Source organism: Crinia signifera, chromosome 1, assembly GCF_055691185.1.
Source record: "Crinia signifera chromosome 1, ASM5569118v1, whole genome shotgun sequence".
Lineage (NCBI taxonomy): Eukaryota > Metazoa > Chordata > Amphibia > Anura > Myobatrachidae > Crinia > Crinia signifera.
In genome coordinates this window covers 364,772,393-364,792,525 of record NC_139217.1, presented here as the reverse complement: position 1 = coordinate 364,792,525, position 20,133 = coordinate 364,772,393, and the positions used below count along the sequence as shown (strand labels likewise).

At 40.7% G+C, this 20,133-nt stretch overlaps 1 protein-coding gene across 4 annotated transcripts in view; it reads left to right on the top strand.

Annotated features, from left to right (window-relative positions):
• The window catches only part of ADGRD1 (adhesion G protein-coupled receptor D1), a 417,296-nt gene that overhangs the window by 36,018 nt on the left and 361,145 nt on the right, over positions 1-20,133 (top strand). For 2 of the 4 annotated variants that reach the window (XM_083150227.1, XM_083150241.1), the window contains exons 4-6: positions 6,185-6,280; positions 15,500-15,622; positions 19,496-19,741. In XM_083150227.1, coding sequence (XP_083006353.1) covers positions 6,185-6,280; positions 15,500-15,622; positions 19,496-19,741 — 465 coding nt within the window. The remainder of the gene's footprint in view (positions 1-6,184; positions 6,281-15,499; positions 15,623-19,495; positions 19,742-20,133) is intronic. The other 2 variants (XM_083150230.1, XM_083150233.1) reach the window with 2 other exon arrangements.

Genomic DNA, 20,133 nt, shown 5'->3' with positions numbered 1-20,133 from the left:
TGTTAGTTTGGGTCCGAAATCAGCCCCTTGTCTGATGGTGGAGGGTTTGCGCATGCTTGTTTATGAGCATGTGCAAACCCCGGGAGCCAACGGCTTCGGCAAGTTTCACAGTCGCCGAGCCGTTTCCTCCAGAGGCAGCCGGCGGGGGGCGGACAGGAAGCTGGAACAGGAGAACAGAGTTTTGCTCTGAATGACTTTAAGCTCATAGGTACTAAGGATTAGTTCTGCTTGTTCTCGTCATATACCTCAAAAGGGGTCAATTATTTAACATGTCCTGTACTAGCAGTTACTTTTGGTGAGAGAGGTACAGGATTGGTGACATCATTGACGCAATCCACAAATATGTAATCAAACACCACATCCTCACAGCCATGTCACAAACAATTATTAAGAGACAGGGAATAGGGGAGGCTGTATTAAACTCCTGTAATTAAAAAAAGAGGGACCCCATTCTGTCAAAAGAATCGATTATTGTCTTGGGATCACCAGACTCTGGCCCTTATTCTGATCGGTGCGGATATATCCGCGTGCATTCGGTCCGCCGATGTTTTGTGTCTGCGCATGTGCAGAGGCGTCTCTGCGCATGTGCAAGCGGGGCGTACGGCCAAAATCCGCATGATATGTGAACACTCCGAACAGGGGGTGGAGAGGGGCGTGAAGGGCTATTTGGGCTCATTACCATATGCATACACCCCGCGTTTAATGGGAGTTCCCATGAAAACGCTGGGCGTACGTATGGTAATGCGGCCGTGACGCACGTGTAGGGGGCGGACATATGACATCGCCGGATGTCAGCTGCCCGCCCAGATCTCTGCTTTTGCACGGAAAAATGTCCATGTGGTCTGAGGTTGCGGGTGCTGGTGGAGCACTCGGTCCTGCATTCGATGGTCTGCGACCATCGAATGATGGGGTAGGTTCCCTTAGATGGAGGAGGCGTATTCCGTGAAAAATACACGTGCGGTCCGTTCGGACAGTTTCTTACCGCATACGGACGGAGTTGGCGATCCTTATGGAAGGCGGGGTTTCGCACGCACGGTCCTGGCCGCATAATCGGCTCCGGCCGCACCGATCAGAATAAGGGCCATAATGACCATGCACTGCTGGAATACTTGTAGAGCGAGGGGATGGGTGATTTTTTGTCTATTTTTAATTTAGATCTTATTAAAGAATACATTGTTGCTGTGAGATTTTTTTAGAGGGGAAAATTCCCAAATACATTCATTTTGGTTCCATGATGTAAAAAAATGAAATATGAAAAATGTCAAAGAATTAATAGTTTTTGTATCAGCTGTTTATTCCGATTCATTAATATTTCCAGTAAGTTGAACCCTGCAAACTCCTCCCTACTGTATATTGCTAGATGTTCTATCTTCAAAATGCCAAAGTATTGCAAATACATGAGCAAAATAAGAATACAAAATAAATTGGTCATCTCCCAGAAAGCACAAATATCTCTGTTCTTTATAATATATATTATTGTTTCATTATTAATAGCTTCTCCTAAGCTTCCTGTTCATTTGTACATTTTGAAAACTAGAATACAGTACTTATTTCCTTTCCTTTATCTATCCTCATCCATGCACTCTAGAGCCATGTGTATTATTAAACCTTTTGATGTTGTTATTACTTGGCAGCTCTGAAATTAGAATTCTTCCATTACAGATATCAGATAGACGTTCAAATTCAATAGTGCTGTGCCAGTAAAACATAAGAATTAACACAGCTGAGATCCTTGCATAACCAACATTACTATGTTCATTATGTCAAAAGAAAAAAGTTTGGTACCGTGTTAGCCAGTTGATAAGAAAAGTTTTATTGTTCCTCAGTGAGAAAAACAAAATAGCAATCTAGCAAATATGATACCTTTTAATGGTTATGATGTTTGACTTAACACTATACAGATGCCCTGACAATATCTTGAGAAGAAGACATTACAGCTGATCTCAAGATTCTGTTTTCTCAGTTCCCAGTACAGAATGTCTCTCTTCTACATATCTTGTAATTGTTACATGAACTAGCACTGTTAGTTTGACTGTTATGGATAGCAGATATTCAGTGTCCTGGGTACAGAGTGTATTCAATGTCATCATGATCTATAAGATTTCACAACCAGCCATTTATAGTGACAGAATTAGCATTGATATAGCATCTATGATTCTCATCTTGTTATTGTTTATACCCAAAAAATAAGACACAAACAACTAACATTAATGTCTTGAGAAACTATTTTTGCATATTATGCAGCGGATACACTGTCCAATAATCAGCCTGATCATCAAACAGTGTATTGTTGTGATCAGTGGCGGCTCTTACCTTTTAAAGGAGGGGGGCTCCAGCAATGCGCCACCCCCCTGCTGCTGCCGCTGCCACGCTCCCAGCACCTGCCGGTCCCGGCCGCCGGACCCCTGCACGAGGCCAGTGCATGCGCAGCAACTTCATACATACTGCGCATGAGCTGGCCCAAGCCTCCATGGGCTGCCTTTGCAACAGCCCCCTTAAGCTTAATCAGGTTCCTGGGTCTGGCACATGCGCAGTATCGTCCGCGGTACTGCGCATATGCAGAACCCATTTTGGGGGCTGTGCCGCATTTGCGCATAAAGAGGCATCCCGGAGGGAGGGAACACCTCCCAATGGGACTGCCTTGAGTGACTAGAGGGTTGACCTTCCAATAGGAAGTCACTGCCAGTCACATTAAAGCCAGAGCAGTCTCACAGACTGCATCTGGCTTCACTTAGGCAGAGACAGTGGCAGATTTTACCTGGTGGGTGCGGCAGCCCTGCAGCCCATAGGTAAAACCGCCACTGGTCCTGACCGATCAGTAATTACTGGTCTGCCAGGCATGTAAAATCATCAGACATGTCGGCTGTGGGAGTACATATGACATTTCCCCTGTTCATTCACAGAGGAGGAATGGGTGCATAGTTCATTGCCAGGGGCCTAGCCAGAACTTTGTGGGCCCCATAGCAACATTTTGAAAGGACCCTTATCTCAATTCTTCTAGACAGACACATCTGTGCAGCAGTTGTTCGTGCTATGTCCCATAATGGAGCACTAGTTCATTTTCAGAACTATAGTAGTGCCCTAGTTCACATTATGTCACATTGTAGTGCTGCCAGTGCAATACATTATCCACAATTTATATTAGGTCATTCAGTGTTCCTTGTTAAAATTATGCCCCAATTATTATAGTACCCCATTTCATGTTATGTAATATTATAATGGCCTCCAGTACATTTTATACCAAAATTTAGCAAGTCCGGGGGCATAACTAGATATATTGTAGGTCCCAAGGCAATAGTTTGTCAGGGCCCCTATGTATCACCCAATTGTGGAAAATGTATATAATACATGTAACTGACAACTCTGGGTCCCATAGCAGCTGCACTCCCTGCAACTCTACAATCTACTTCCTTGGTTGTGGCCAAATGTTGCACAGAATATAACGACAATACTTCATAGGTTTCAGCTTCATGGGTGAGAAGTGTTGAGACTTTGGTCCACTATCAAAATCCACCATTTGGACAGACTAGTCGAGTAGTGATTCCAAATTTTTTTTTCAATCCCGGTGTCCTAGAATATTAGAATGTTTGGTACTCTTTACCTAGAAGGGCGCCCGTCGCGGGCATCGCGGGTAAATTTATGTATGGCCGCGACGAGACCGACGCGATGCCCGCGATTTCCCATTGAAACCAATGTTAAACATGGAAATCGTGTCGGTCGCGTCGCGGCCGGCCATAAATGTACCCGCGATGCCCGCGACGCGATGCTCACGATTTCCCATAGGAATCAATGTTAAAAGGCGCGATGGACCCGATTTTACTGTTAAATGGCTCAATCCACCCGATTTGGCCATAGGAATCAATGTTAAATGGGCCACAGAGCCCATTAACCCTTAAATGTGCCCCCAAATTTTTAACGCCACCCCACGATCCACGCCAACCCGAAGCGTGGCGAGCGCAGCGAGCCCGCGAGGGGCGGCGGTACGCGTCCTCCGACCTTTTCATGCCCTACTATCCACTAGGGCGTGGTGTGAGAATATAATAGTGTGGCGAGCGCAGCGAGCCACCGAGCCCGAAGCGTGGCGAGCGCAGCGAGCCCCGCGAGGGGACGCGGATACCTTCACAGTTATGCGCGTCCCCTCGCGGGCTTCACAGGTGTCCGTGGCGACGCGGACACCTGTGAAGCCCGTGAGGGGACGTGTCTACCTGTGAAGGTATCCGCGTCCCCTCGCGGGGCTCGCTGCGCTCGCCACGCTTCGGGCTCGGTTATATTATATTCTCACACCACGCCCTAGTGGATAGTAGGGCATGAAAAGGTCGGAGGACGCGTACCGCCGCCCCTCGCGGGCTCGCTGCGCTCGCCACGCTTCGGGTTGGCGTGGATCGTGGGGTGGCGTTAAAAATGTGGGGGGACATTTTAGGGTTAATTTGGCCTATTTGGCCCCAAATCGGGTCCATTGAGGCATTTAACAGTAAAATCGCGGTCAATCTGCCGTTTTAACATTGTTCCCTATGGGAAAATCGCGGTCATCGCGGCCATCCCGATTTACCCGCGATGCCCGCGATGACCGCGATCACCGCGATTTTTACCCCCGATCACCGCGATTTCAATCGCTGGCGCCCTTCTAGGTAAAGAGTACCGAATGTTTTTCACAGCACTCCTAGGCCAGAATTACTTATTGAGAAATTCAGAAAAATATATTTAATTTAGTAAATGGTGTTTCTATGTCATCCTTAGGTTCAGTAATGTGGTAAGGGACAGGATTTGCTTCTGATTTTCCACATATTTTATGATTGGAAGTCACAAGCACTGGTTTTGCCTATTACATTGACCATTCATAATTCAAATTGATTCTGGACCACCAATCCAGGGCACCCCTGAAAGTACCCTTAGGCACCAGTTTGGCATCCTCTGTGGTAGGGGGATATTAGATTACCTACAATGTGCGCATTTGCTCCACCATATTGGTTGAGGAGCGTACTGCTCAGTAATCAACCTTCATTTTCACCGCATACATGTGCACAGGAAAATCGGCAAAGAACACCTACTGTAATAGACAGTAATATGTGCAGTCAGATATTTTGGTTATCCCCAGTGTCACATGACCAAGAATTGAATCTTCCTCTTAATTTTTATTACTCCCAGTTTGTACAACACACATTTCCAAACTTAGTAGCACAAAACAGAGAAAAAGACACTAAAGCAATCACAAATAAATAATGTATAACAAACTGCTGTATATATGTATCCTAGTATATATAAATATTAAGGCAGAAGCTGGTCTGTAACTCTACATAATTCTGTCTGCTTTTGCTCATTTCATCCATCATTGCCATTTTGTTCCTGAGATTCTTACATTATCATATGCAACCATCATTTTGACAATATTATTTTATCATTGTTTTGTGTTATCATTGTGCTTGAGCTTTATATCTCTCAGAAGATTAACATTTACAGCATGAGTTACTGGCACCATCCACTGCGCTGTACTGATTCATTTGAAAAGATTAGTCCACTTTTTGATAGTAGTAAGTCTCCATGTAGACCAAACACTTTGGTGCAATTTAATAGGATGAGAGATTCAGAAAGTGAGAGATTTTTTAAGAAAGCTCTAGGTTTTTTTAAAGTGGCAATCATTTAGGGCCAGATGTATCAAGATTCAAAAGTGATAAAATGGAGAGTGATAAACAGCCAGCCAATCAGCTCCTACCTGCAATGTTACAGGCTGAGTTTGAAATATAACAGGGAGGAGCTGATTGGCTGGCGGTTTTATCACTCTCCATTTTATCACTTTTTGAAGATTGATACATCTGGCCCTCACACTTTAAAATCAAACTGGCTTTGCAGTGTAAATGATTGCCGCTTTAAAAAAAAATGGAGATTTCTTACCAAATCTCTCACTTTCTGAATCTCTCATCCTATTAAATGTTTCCCATTGTATTATATTGGAATTTGGGCTATTAATAGCAATGATATGTGCCTACATTATTAGAATGTTAACATGTATTTAAAGACTATATTTAACAAGCAGACTTGCTAAATATTGTATCGCTTACATTTAAAGCATAGTTCATAATAGTATTGAAAGCCAACCAAAATGAAAGCTGGTCATGTCTAATAGAGAGATATAAAGCGTTTATTGTCTTTGTTTACCATATGTGACTTTGTCTTTTATCCATTCCAGCTGTCATCATCCACAACCACATTGTGCTTCCTTACCATAATTCTTCCTCTGTCTATAGCAATGACTCTGCCTACTCTAACTTCTCTGCAACTGTAGGTGAGGACTAAGTATGTATATTTCTGTATGTACTATATGTGTGAATGATGGCGTATGTCTCTGTTTTGGTAAGTAGTATCTTGGTTTTTGTTTCTTACAGTGTATACAGTGTATTATAGTTTTACATTTGATGTTAACAATAGAACTACCGTATGTAAATGCATATACTTATTACACCTAACATTTGAAAGTTGATAATAATTAAAGGATCTTTGAAATAGTGCATCTTATTTTGGAAACCATTTTCAGTACACCACCTCTTAAAGACCCTCACCCACTCCCCACCATGGTTTAAGTAAGGTTTTTAATACTGCTATAAACATTTTAACTGGCCGTTATGGAACACATTGTTCCCATGACCCCACACCCACCTATTGTTGCTGTGGCTGAGTTTCCGTAGCAGCATGGTAACCTTGGTAACAGATGCATTATTTCTAGTGGCACCAAGAATGGAGGGGAGAGGGTACTAATTACACAGGTCCCAGGTCTGATAGAAGTTACCTGGCAGCAGTACTATTTTCAATGTATTTTATTCTAAGGGTGAAGGTCATGCCTCCTGTGATTAGGCCATGCCCCCTGAAAAGTACCTGGGTGTGTGCACAATAGCTGGGCCTGTGTAGGGGCCCAGGATTGCCATGGAGGTGCAACCACAAACACAAGATGGTATGACCCTGCCACCTTGAGAAATTCCATACTGAGGAAAGAGAGCTTGGCTGATCAGATTGTGAGTAGTCACACTGACCACACTTAACCACGGTGCCTATTGTCGGGGCCCAACAGATTTTCCAGCAACAAAACAGGAGTTTCTAGCCCCAAAATATTGTCAGCTGACTGTTATCTATACACGTGTACATTCCTTATTGTAAGCTTTTTTTTTTTTCAACATTTTTTTCATTAACTTGGGATATTACATAATCCTGCACTCCAAAACTAGAAGTAAAGAGGTAAACTAGAGAAAGCACTATTTCTTTGTAAAAGTTAGTAAAAGTAAAATGAAGTCTCAAAAGTTGCTTTAGCTAAATTTTTCTTATCATCTTCACTCACCAGGAAACCATAATAGAGCAGTGTTATATAACCCCAATGTCCAGTAAATCTATTCAACTGGATTCTGAGTACTAATTGTCATGGAGAACTCACAAATATCTGTTCTAAACAAGTCTTTAGTGAATGCAAACTAATAAAAATGATTTACAATCTTAAAGTAGAGTTTCTCACCACCACCAGCAGGTAAATAATCTTGGGAACAAGTATCTCCTCTCCAGAATTTTGCTTTATGGTCCTCATTTATCACTTTTATATGTACAGTTTTCTTGTACTTTTAGCAAGTATACCATTTTAAAATGACCCAAGAATTTATATTTCACTTCTAAATATGTAGATGTGCTGGACACATGATATAAATTACCTGCAAAAAGAGAATACAAGATAACATTTTCTCTACATATTACGAAATAAATTAAAGCTGCACTTACATGAATGTCATCGGTATGGCTTACTGCAATAATGTAACTGGTGGTAATTTTTTTTTTCTTACCATTTAATATTTAAGATATAGATAGTTGCTAGCTAAAGTTTGGTAGTTTGCAACTAACCCCAGTAACATGTTCATGCACACCTCAATCCTCCGCCTTTCCGTTTGTTATAGTATACATGAATGGAGGACTTTGATCAGGTGACCCTTACCTCAGGAACAATGTTGTGTGCAGGAAAGATGTATGAATGACAACTGACTCTTCAGACATATGTCTGCCATATACTTGATAGAAATATGAGTTTAATGGCAGTATTCAATGAGGCCAATTCGTGTGTCACCGTGTAGCAATTGCCATCTTTTCATGGTGAAGTGGAATGTGAACTTTTAAAATAATGTTGTTGTTTTTTTAAATTTGGTGTAAAAAAATCAGGAATTTTATTCTGAGAAGGGGCATGCTATTTTTATTCATGTGCTTATAGCACATGAATATATATTTATTAAATTATTCTTTTTTTACACATAGCAGCCATCAGGGGGCCGGGAGCCCGGAGACGCTCATTAGATATTCATATATTCACTGCTCCCGATCATTACATATGCACGATCGGGTGCAGTGAATACCCGGTCCCCTGCTGGCTCTCCCGGGGGGGGGGGGGCAGCCAGCAGGGGACCGGGTATTCACTGCACCCGATCGTGCATATGTAATGATCGGGAGCAGTGAATATATGAATATCTAATGAGAGTCTCCGGGCTCCCGGCCCCCTGATGGCTGCTATGTGTAAAAAAAGAATAATTTAATAAATATATATTCATGTGCTATAAGCACATACGTTCTGGGGCAGGCAGGGAGGCTTCCCTCTCCCTGCCTGCCGCTGTCCTCAGGCTCCCTGCGGCGTCCGCCACAGGGGTTCACATTCGCCGTCAGGGGCAGCGAACCCCTGCCTCATTGAATAGTGTGTAAGGGAGGGCTGGCAGCGATGGCTCCAGCCCTCCGGAACACGGCGAATGTGCAGCGAATCCTAAACAGGATTCTCTGCACATCGCGATTAGGGACATTGAATACTGCCCTAAGATTATTGATAAAATGGCACAACACTTGCTGTTTAATCTCCACTAAAAAAAAAAAAAATTATCTCACTATGTCAAGCTAAATGGAAATAAATGATACATACTGTTTTAGTGTTTATTTTATAAAAAAAAAAGCAATTCAGTTTATTTTTACCATTGTATTTACTCCTTGGTTGATTTTCATGGTCAACTGTATTTTCCATCCAAAAATGTAATGCACAGCACAATAACTCACTATGCAGTAGCTATGTTTTAAGTTAGAAGTTACTCTTCATCCAACGCCATGTCTTGGCTGAAGAATATCCATCAGCTGTCAATAGTCCCTGACTCCTCCTACTCTCACCTTGTCCCTCTGCACCCTTTCAATGCAACAATAATGATTGGCAGAGCCAGCATACATTCTAAAGCCTGGAAATTCCTTATTAAAATTCACAGATTCACAGCCATGCATAACCTTACATAGCCTGCTATAAACCTGCATTTACATAACATCCAATATTAATAGTAGGGCACTGTTTTAGCAGTTGACAAGCGCAGATTCTCTAGATCAAAGGTGATGAAACCCAGGCTGACATTCTCAAAATGTCTCTACACACTGCTTAGCATTATCCTGCAAAGCAATGTGTAACAAGTAACGAGTGAATCTTCACTCTAGACAGTCTTTATTTCCTTCTTATCATGTTTGCCAAAGGCTGGAACTTGAGGATAAAGGATGTCTGTTATTTAGAGAGGTGTCATATGACAATTGCACCACATTAGTACATCACATCTATTTTATGCACTTTTTGGGGGCAAAAAAAACATTACTGTGAAATGCTACTTCTGCCAGCTTTCCGATAAAAACCTGTTAATGTGACGTGAATGCTTGTGGACCATTTACTTGTGATGGACCCCAAATCTTTATCTTGCCAGCCTTCCAATGTTGGCAAATGGATTTTCCAGATATTTGTGAAATGTGAAGATGGTTGTACAAGAGATACATGAAATGGATTTTTTTTGCTTCATCCTCCTCTACAAGAACCAAGAAACATTATATTGGATGTTTAGACCTTTCATAGTTATAATTACCATCCAGGGGACAGATGTGGTTAGTTTGATGATGTGATACTGAAGTTATCTTTATTTCATGGCCTTATCAATCACGAGATCTGAACCCAGTTGGACATTCTGGAACAATGCCTGACACAATGTTTTCCACCACTATTAACCAGGCATCAGTAGAACATCTATGTGGAAGAATGGATCTGCATCTTTCATACACAACACTAAACATTGATGGACACCATGACATGGTACACAGATGAAACTAGCCACATGCAGTCACCCAACACCTATTTAAGTGATTTAAAAAAAGACATTTCCGCTAGGCTATATGTCCCGAACTCCATATATTGAATCCCGTTTCCGCCTTTATTTTCTCTTTGCAATTCCAATCTGAACTCATAGCAATCATCTTGTTTAGGTGGACACTACAGAAATGTGTGTAAGCTTCTATATCTCTTTACCTACTACTAGTCCTTCTGTATCTATTTTACCTACCCACCGCTACCGCTGAACACTCAGTTTTCCAATTAAGTATATTATCTGTTTTGCTGTTCTCTGGACTGCATTCATGTTTTATTTTTATGTTTGTGGATCTTTTAATAAACTTATATGATTGAAAAAAAAAGAAATTTTCATTCCACTTTAAAAAGTAAAAAAAAAAACACACCAGGTACAAATGTAGCCACGCTCATCGTTACGGCACCAATCGCCAAATGAAGGAACGCATTGAGCGATGATGGCATGGCACAGGTACGACACTGGCATGTCAAACAGCGTGTGGTGCAGCAATGAGGAGCGAGGCTACATCTGTAACTATAAACAATAATGAAAGAAAACTGAATTCTGATTCAGAGAACTGTCATAAGCAGAGTAATGAACAACAAGGTACATAATATGGCAGATATAACAGATGCCAGGTTTAAACTAAAGGGAAAAACTAGGACTAACAGAAGAGAGGATATTTGGATGGGACAGTTGCAGCTATGTTCTAAATTCTTGGTATGGGTCGGAATCCCAATATGGGTGAAGCTATTCTTTAAATGATGATGGCTTGGCAAAGATCGGTGAGGAGTCTCATCCTGACTCGTGTTCCAGCAGGGAGTCACTTTCCTTGACATAGCAGGAACTATGAGGCGAAATATTGAATGAGTTTGGCTGCACTTTTTGCTGTGGAAGGATTTTATCAATGCTCTACCTCTTATCAACAGTGGATATATATGAAGATATGTAATTTATTGACACTTAAAAGATGTATAGACCTGAGCTTCTGTGTGGATCAACCATCTGCTATGGCTTCAAGGCGAACTGGTATCCAGAAACTCAACGTGGGATATTGTATGCTGGGCTGTTCAATGGACATTGGGCAATGTGTAATCTGATGAAGATGGGAAATCCTTGATGAATGTTGGACAATGCATATAGGCTGCTAAAGATAATATTTATACATTCCTACAGTATATGACCATGTATACAATGTGTTATAGATAAATGTCCCACCTTGACTGTAAAACAAAATATGTGGCATGCTGCAGATGAGCAGATTTTCAAGTACATAAAGAGAAAACTTTTTTGCAGTCTGAAGAACAACTTTTGATTAACACACTGTGGGAGGACAATGCATTTACCTTGCTGTAAGTGAAAACATCTCTATGGATAGTGAACAATAGAAGAAAATGTAAGCCTTCAGGAAACCTTCTATGTTGTATCATACTGCACTTGTCGCACATCATCCCCCTTATTGGGAAAATACGTGCTATTATTCTTATCTGTGCTAATTGGCGACTCAATTAACTATATGTGCCAGTACAATTTCTTAATCTGTACATCGTCTGCTGAAATACAGAAATGTCCGTAAGCGTAAAATCGTGTTCCACATCTATGTAGATGGGTCTATCAATGTTGAAAGCCTTACAGATAAAATCATTATTTGTGAACTTTTGTTTTTACTGACCTTTTCAGAAGAATGAAATGTAATTTAAGTGTTCTTCGTGTTTTTGAGGTACATTATAAAACATATTACAGTTTTCAGCATTTCCGTGTTTTTTATTTTTTCTAGGTCAGAGGTGGATAGTGATCGTTTATTTGTTACTATTATGTAACATTTTTAACGCATTACTCATTCTGTACTGCTCCAGTACATTAAAAATTGCGTGGGAAAAAAATCCATTATCACAGAATGTAAATAGTGCATAAGATATTTTCTGGACTTAATGCCATCACACAACATATGTACACATATATGCATATTCCGGTTTCCTCCCAAAATCCAAAAATATACTGGTAGGTCAGGTCAATTGTCTCCCAACAAAATTAACCCAAGCATGAATGTGTGTGTGTGTGTGTACATTTGTTAGGGACTATAGATTGTAAGCTCCACTGGGGCAGGGACTGATGTGAGTGTTCAAATATTCTCTGTAAATTGCTGCAGGATATGTGTGTGCTCTATAACTAACTGGTAATAATAATCGAAAGTGCATGTGAATAATTACAGTATGGGTTCTCTTTCTTTTGTTAACTATTTATTAATAACAATTGGACAACATAAATTGTTATTTGGTATTTAAAAATGTTTTTATGTTGTGAACTACATTTATTATTTTATAAATAAAATATTGTCTCTTTACTACAATTAAAAAATAATATCCCTCTCTTAATATATTTGAACTTGAACTTTTGAATACTTCTCACTAATATATTTCTAAAATAGTATTTCCCTTATAAGAGGCTTGTTAATGTCACCTGCTTCCTTATTCAGTACTGATTGCCAACATAAGTGTATTCTGATTTTTCTGATTGGCCAGAAAGTGTAGATGCAGCGGTTTTGCTAAAACCCGAGGAAATACCACCACAAAACCACCATAAAACAGATGGGCAACAATGGCTGTTTAAAAAACCGCATGAAATCTTCCAGCAATGTGCATGACTTAGTAAAGCAACCTCTATAACCTCAAACATGTTATTTTCTAATCGTACTCAGCACAAATCTTGTACATAAATTTATGAAATAGTGCCTGATTATACTTTTGCTGCTCAGTTGTAATATTTTGGTCTCTTTCCTGACGTAGTCACACTCCAAATGACATCACCCACTTTATGATCTCATACATGTTTATTTTCTATTGGGAAATGCCCCTAAATAGCTATATTAGGAGAAGTAAGTATTAGCATTAGGAGGAGGTAAGGAGATTATGGGGAAATAAAAGATTAACAATAGCATTACCTTAATGGTAATTTGCTAGCTGAGTAGCTCCACCATAGAAACTAGTTAAAGGCTAAAGCACTATAATTAAGTTAATGTATTCAGTCATCCCTGAATCCCCTGCACATTAAGGGTGAGTGGGGCCATAAGATATGCCTGGCGACTGTATACACTGTCTCCCACTTGTCCTGAGCAGCGCATATATGTGGACAGGAATTTAGTACCAGTCACAAAGCACCGTACTGAGTGATCCCTTTGTCTGGTGCTAAAAATGGCATAAGGCTGAAAAGCAGCCACGTCTTCTTCCAATAGTGATTCCAAAATGTATAAGTTTTTAAGATAGAGGTCCATTACCAGATATTTGTTGATCACTTTTGATCAACCAATATTAATGCCGGACCTGTGCTGCAATGAGTAAGAAAGGGTCCAATGATGGGTTACAGTGCCTATGTTAGCAAGTGGGATGTCCCCTTTTACTGGCAGTGCCTTTCAGTAGATCTTGCAGGCAATAAATATCAACACTATGCTGTATAGACATGTTAAAAATAATGCAGTATAAAAGTAGAAGATCAATTAAGCAACATACATCATCATATGCTATCTAAAGAAACATTTTTTTTTTTAAACATTGGGTTATAAGGAAATAGTATTCATGGAAAATACAAAGGTGTGATTTGTTTGGGTGCTGCATGGAATAGTATCTAAGGGGCAGATGTATGAAGCCCGGTAAATTGCTAAAGTGGAAGGTGAAAATGCACCAGCCAATCAGCAGTTTAAAAAATGAGAGATTGGAGTTGATTGACTGATGTGTTATCACCTTTCACTTTATCACCATTTTACCACTTTACCTGGCTTAATAAACCTGCCTCAAAGATTGATTCTGGATTAAGTCCTTCTTAAGAAGTGCCACAATATCGGCTCAGCACAGAGGCTTAAAAGCTTTGACAGCAACTGGGTTAGTATACAGATTAGTTAAATGCAAATCAAAAATAAAAACTTTAGAATACTGTATAAGTCATTTTAAACACATTGGCCCATATTCAGATCTGATCACAGTACAAGTTTGTTCTCAAAATGGGCAAAACCATGTGCACTGCAGGTGGGGCAGACGTAACATGTGCAGAGAGAGTTAGATTTGAGATTTGTGTGAGTTATATTGTTTCTGTGCAGGGTAAATACTGTCAGCATTATTTTTACACTGCAATTTCGATTTCAGTTTCAACACACCCCACCCAAATGTAACTCTCTCTGCACATCTTACATCTGCCCCACCTGCAGTGCACATGGTTTTTCCCATTTTGAGAACAAATTTGTACTGCGATCAGATCTGAATAAGGGCCATTGTGAGCTAGAGGAATGGGCAATGTCTCCCTTTTTCTGCAGTTGAGAGTTATAGGTGGAATTTCATGAGTCCAAATGAAAGGGTGAATAATATATTTCAGCAAAAAGTATTTCAATTCTTATTCTTTATTGCAATAAAAAAGGAGATCTTAGCATTAATATATGCAACTGTAGACCTGAACATTTCCCTTTAAGCACATGTCACTACAGTTTAAACAAATTGTACCAGTGGAAACGGATATTATAAATGCCGAAATGGCAATATTAGCATTTGAATGGCCTGAAGGAAAACAGGTGGATAGATTTGTTGGCCCACATATAAAAAAGCCCATAAATATGGATGAATATTAATACATTGCACATGTGATGATCGCTACTGACCTTGTTGCTATTTTTTATGGAAAGCAAATGTCAAAATTGGGATAGTATGGTGGCACAGTCATTATCATTGCTGCCTCAATGCGCATAAGTCTGTACTTTCTCCCCATTTTTGTGTGAATTTCCTCTTTGTACTTTGTTCCTCTCATGATCCTAAAACACACCAGTAGATTAAGGGGGATATTCAATCTCCGGCGAGCACCTCCCATCGGGGAGATGCCCGCCGGGCCCTATTCAATGCTGTCTTCCCCGACAGCATTGAGCAGAGTATCTCGGCAGAACGAGCCCGACATCACTAGCTGTCGGGCTCGTTCTGCCGAGAACAGCCGGGAAGTGACGAGCTGCCGGCTGCAGCTCGCCTCTTCCCGGCCGCAACTCGCGGCCACGCCCCCTTTTAGCTCCCCGGCAGGCGGGACATTGAATCCAGCCTGCGTGTTCTCGGTCGAGCTGACCGAGAACGGGACTGGGTCACGGCGGTCGAGCAAGCTCGACTGCCGTGACCCTGACATTGAATACCCCCCTAATTCTGACAAGTACAGTAAAGTGTGTGTGCGTGTATCCGCGTGTGTGCACGTGTATCCGCATGTGTGCACGTCCACTGAGTCAGGTAATGTTGTTATTATTTAAATGTTCTCTATTAACAGCTGCTTAATATGTGTACTCTATGAATACTTGTTAGTCAGTGACATAAATAATGCTTTTGCTTTTTCCTTAGATATTGTAGAAGGAACAGTCAATCAAGGCATTATCCTTGATGAACCGAAAGGATTTACACTCCTGTATTTCGAAAGCTCTAGAAACTCATGTATTACTGACCCAAGTATATGCGGGCCAGAAGGTTTGTGTTTTACAGTTCTATTTTTTAATTTGTGAATTTACAATGCCAGGATATTACACTGTACATTGACTTGTGATATCTCTTGACAAATGATTGAGAATTTAACAGCATTCTCTAATAAAGCAATGTACATTGCTGTGGTCTTTCTCGTCTCCGACATGCACAATTGGAGCCGGGGCTTGTGTCGCAGATGTTTTCAATGCAGCCATGAGACAGGCCAGGCTAATGGGAACATTGTGGTCCTTTGACTAGTTTTAAAATAATAGATTAAGATATTTAGTCAATTCTAAATTTAGACTAATTGGGTTATGTAATAGGTTCCAAGATTGTGGAAGTGGTGTGACGTTGGTGAATTTACTGCTACATATAGTGCCAATCAGTTATAAGGGAAAATCATTCTTACAACTGGTTCTGGAATCTCAGACTTAACTCCCTGAATATCTGTTTAGCTAAGAAACAGGTCTATGAGGCAGATGTATTAAGTCTGGAGAAGAGATAAAGTGGAAGGAGATAAAGCACCAGCACTGTGTTTGAAAATGACATGACAGTTGGGAGTTGATTGGCTGGTGTGTTATCTACTTCCACATTATCTCCACTTTACGGCCCTTATTCTGGTTCATTCGCAAAGGCAAATTCCTTCCCAAATGGACAAAACCATGTGCACTGTGGGGGGATGGGGGGGGGGGGGGGCAGATGTAGTATGTGCAGAGAGAATTCAATTTGGGTGAGTCATTTTGTTTCTGTGCAGGGAAAATACTGACTGCTTTATTATTACACTGCAATATAGATCTCCCTTTGAAGTAATCCCCACCCAAATCTAATTCTATGGCCTATCTCCGTTTTATCTCTTCTCCAGGCTTAATATACATCTGCCCCATTATGTAATGATTTTTAACTATGGAGATAGGGTGGTATCCAATTAGACCTGTTAACTTTTCTCCATGAAGACTGATGATCATTATCAGGCTATCCAATTATAGCCTATGTTTTTGAGAAAAGTATCCCGTTATCATGCGACAACACATGAGATCTGGTAGAAATTCCCAATCCCATGTTTTATTGCAGATCCGAGGCACCTGAAGCATAATCCCTAATAAATGCTGCATATCGGGGCTAATTGGATAGCCCAGACCAAATCCATTAGCTATGGTAAAATACTGCAGCTTACTGTATGCTGGCCATAGTTCTTCAGTACCTAGCCTTGTACTGAAGAGCACATTTTGCACAGCAACTTTAGATTTCTAAAACTGTGATGTCATATTGGTATGAGATGGCTTTGGTATTAAAGTGACACTTTCATTTTATTAATTTTCTTGCTGTTTCATGGGCTATTAAAGTTGACATTTCTTCAGCTGCTTACTATAGGTTTTTATGGCTTACTTTTAGGAGAGAAACTGCTTATATTGATAGTATATATACTTTAAAGTTCTATAAAATAGTGTTATTAAACTTATTTGCTGCAATATTGCATCCGGTATGACAGATCAGACTGGCATATTGCTCAGTGCGTTCACGCGATATGCGTGCTCCCGCCGTTGCTTGTGAAAACACTAGGTTTAATGTTCCATCAAAGTAAGATCACTAGCAACACCATGCATGTTAATGAAGGATGGAACATGGATCATTCCTCCCTTCATTAATATTGCTGTAGTGTGCAGAGCAGTAGCTAGGTGTCATTTTTCCTTCTTATAATAATGCCCCTTACACATTATGCCACACAATCCGTAAAGCCCCATTACACATTATGCCAAACACCATAATGCCTGTTACACATTATGTCACACACCATAATGCTCCCTTATTGCTACTGCTGCTCCCTGAAACATATGTAAGCTAATTACATTACTTTGATTTTGGATTTAACACTGTTTTAATACTGCCATTTAAGCCACTGTATTTTACGCTCTTATATTTTCTTCCTATATTGGCCACCATCTATCTACTGCCCTAAAATATTTTGAGCTCAACTCCAGGTTTCTTCCTGTTTGCTAGCTTACTGTAGCAATACAGCAAATATTCCCTAGGTTTGGGATATTGGTAAAGATGAATGATACCGTGTTGATATTGCTCATTTATTGTTAGATTATTTTTTTTACAGTAACTGTTTACATATTTGGACTATATTTGTCACACTATACTATAGGTTAGTTACTCACATGCAACCTTTTGTAAATAAATACATTTGCAGACCCAATAAATATTAGAATGCCACCAGCTCACTTTAGTTTACTTTGCTTACCACCTGTTTGAAGTTCATAATAAACAAATAATTTTAAAAGAAGGTCCATAACATAGCAACTATGCAAGGTCATTTCCCAACCCAAAGTGTAGGTAGAGCATGACATGACAAGTATCCTGCTCAGTCTATATACTGATGAACACTGATTAGAGTGAAAGTCTTCCTATCAGGGCCGGACTGGCCATCTGGCACTTCTGGCAAATGCCAGAATGGCTGATGACCAGCTGGGCTGATGTTGTTCTTACTTGAAGCACTCAGCAGCAGTGAGCTTCCTGTGCTGATGAGCAGATGGCCTCAATTTGCATATGGCTACATGACGCAGCGGCGTCATGACGCGGCTGTATTGAGCCGCCCTCCGGCTTCCAGTTCCAGCATCTCCGGCTTGAGTGGGGAGGCGCAGAGGCAGAGCTTATTGGCATCCGGGAAAGGGCAGGCGGAGCTGAGATGCATCTATGGACGTCAGACGACTGTCTGACGTCAAGGCGCAAGCCGCTGCCCATCGTCTGCCTTCCGACAAGTACCGGACTGCGTTCTTCTTGTGAGTAACTCATGTCACCTATATAGCCGCTTTATTCCACACACTTATAATACATAGTGCAAAGGTTCATGAGGTTCACTGGATAAATGTTATTATAATAAGTCAAAGTGCTCTTGGGGGGGGGAGTCCTTTATTCTGTTCACAAAAGCAGTGGTTTACGTGTACATGTGTTCCTTATTCATTAGGCAGGTAATGAAGTATTTGCAGAAAAATAATTACATACAGCAATGTTTTGTGTAATGAGCTTTACGGTGTGTTCCATAATGCGTAATGGGCAGTGTAATGCTTCCTCTTTGTGATGCCATGCCTCCTTTCCATGAAACCACGCCCCCTTTTTGCCACGTGGTATCGCCGCGCAAGGGTCCCACCCACTGCAGATGGGCCTGTGTGCTCAAAAATGCCAGGGCCTATTTCTGGTCCCAGTCCGGTCTTGCTTCCTATAGATGAAATTCTGCCCCAACAGTGGCTTGTGACATGGGTAACACTTTGGTTATCGGGATTGCCATTTAAATATATCTCAACACTCACAAAAATTGACATATTAGGGCAGGCATTCCCAACCACGACCCTCAATGCACACTAAGGGCCTAATTCAGATTGGCTCACAAAAGCAAAATCTCTCTCTAATGGGCAAAACCATGTGCACTGCAGGTGGGGCAGATGTAACGTGCAGAGAGAGTTACATTTGGCAGGGGTGTGTTCAAACTGAAATCTATATTTCAGTGTAAAAATAAAGCAGCCAGTATTTACTATGCACAGAAACAAAATAACTCACCGAAATGCAACTCTCTCTGCACATGTTACATCAGCCCCATCTGCAGTGCATACGTTTTTTTCCTTTAAAGAAGGAGTTTGCTTTTGCAAACCAACCTGAGTCACCCTTTAACAGTGCATGTTTTAGTGATATATAGGCTTCAGCACAGGTGTTTAAATCAAAGTACTAATTAAGTCACAAAAACCTGGACCGTCAGGGTGCCTAAAGGACCATGGTTGGAAATGCATGTATCATGGAGTAGGATATGTATCATCTTAATTCTTTTCCAATGTCTCTTGGAATGTCTACTTCAATAACCTATTGCTCTTTCTCTATAACCAGGTGTTACATTCTCATTTTTTTGGAAGATCCAGGAGCAACAACAAATATACCAAGAGCAAATCTATACCCATGCCAACCAGCCTGGGCATTCTTATGATAAAAGTCAAAAGGGAAGACAAGCAAAGGCGTTCGGGAAAAAAATTACTTCTCGAGGCTTTGAAATCCACGCCAGTGAACATGAAGGTTATATAGAGGTTTACACACGGAAAAACTCAAAGGTGTGGAAAGCAAGCATCATTCCTCCAGGTACCTTTTGTGACAATTTGCTGCTGCTAATACTACTCCTGCTGCTACTTCTACTACTACTACTACCTCTACTAATACTACTCCTGCTGCTACTTCTACTACTACTACTACTCCTGCTGCTACTTCTACTACTACTACTACCTCTACTAATACTACCCCTGCTGCTGCTACTACTACTTCTACTACTACATTAGGAATAATTAGTATACTGTATTATGCCATACCACAACAAAAAATGTATTATATCATTGCTACCTCTGCACTCTTCCTAAAATACACTCCGCCCAGTAATATCCTATAATTTACCATTTAAAGAATATAAATAAATATATATATATATATATATATATATATATACACATATATATTACTTATAGGTAAGTACAGATGAT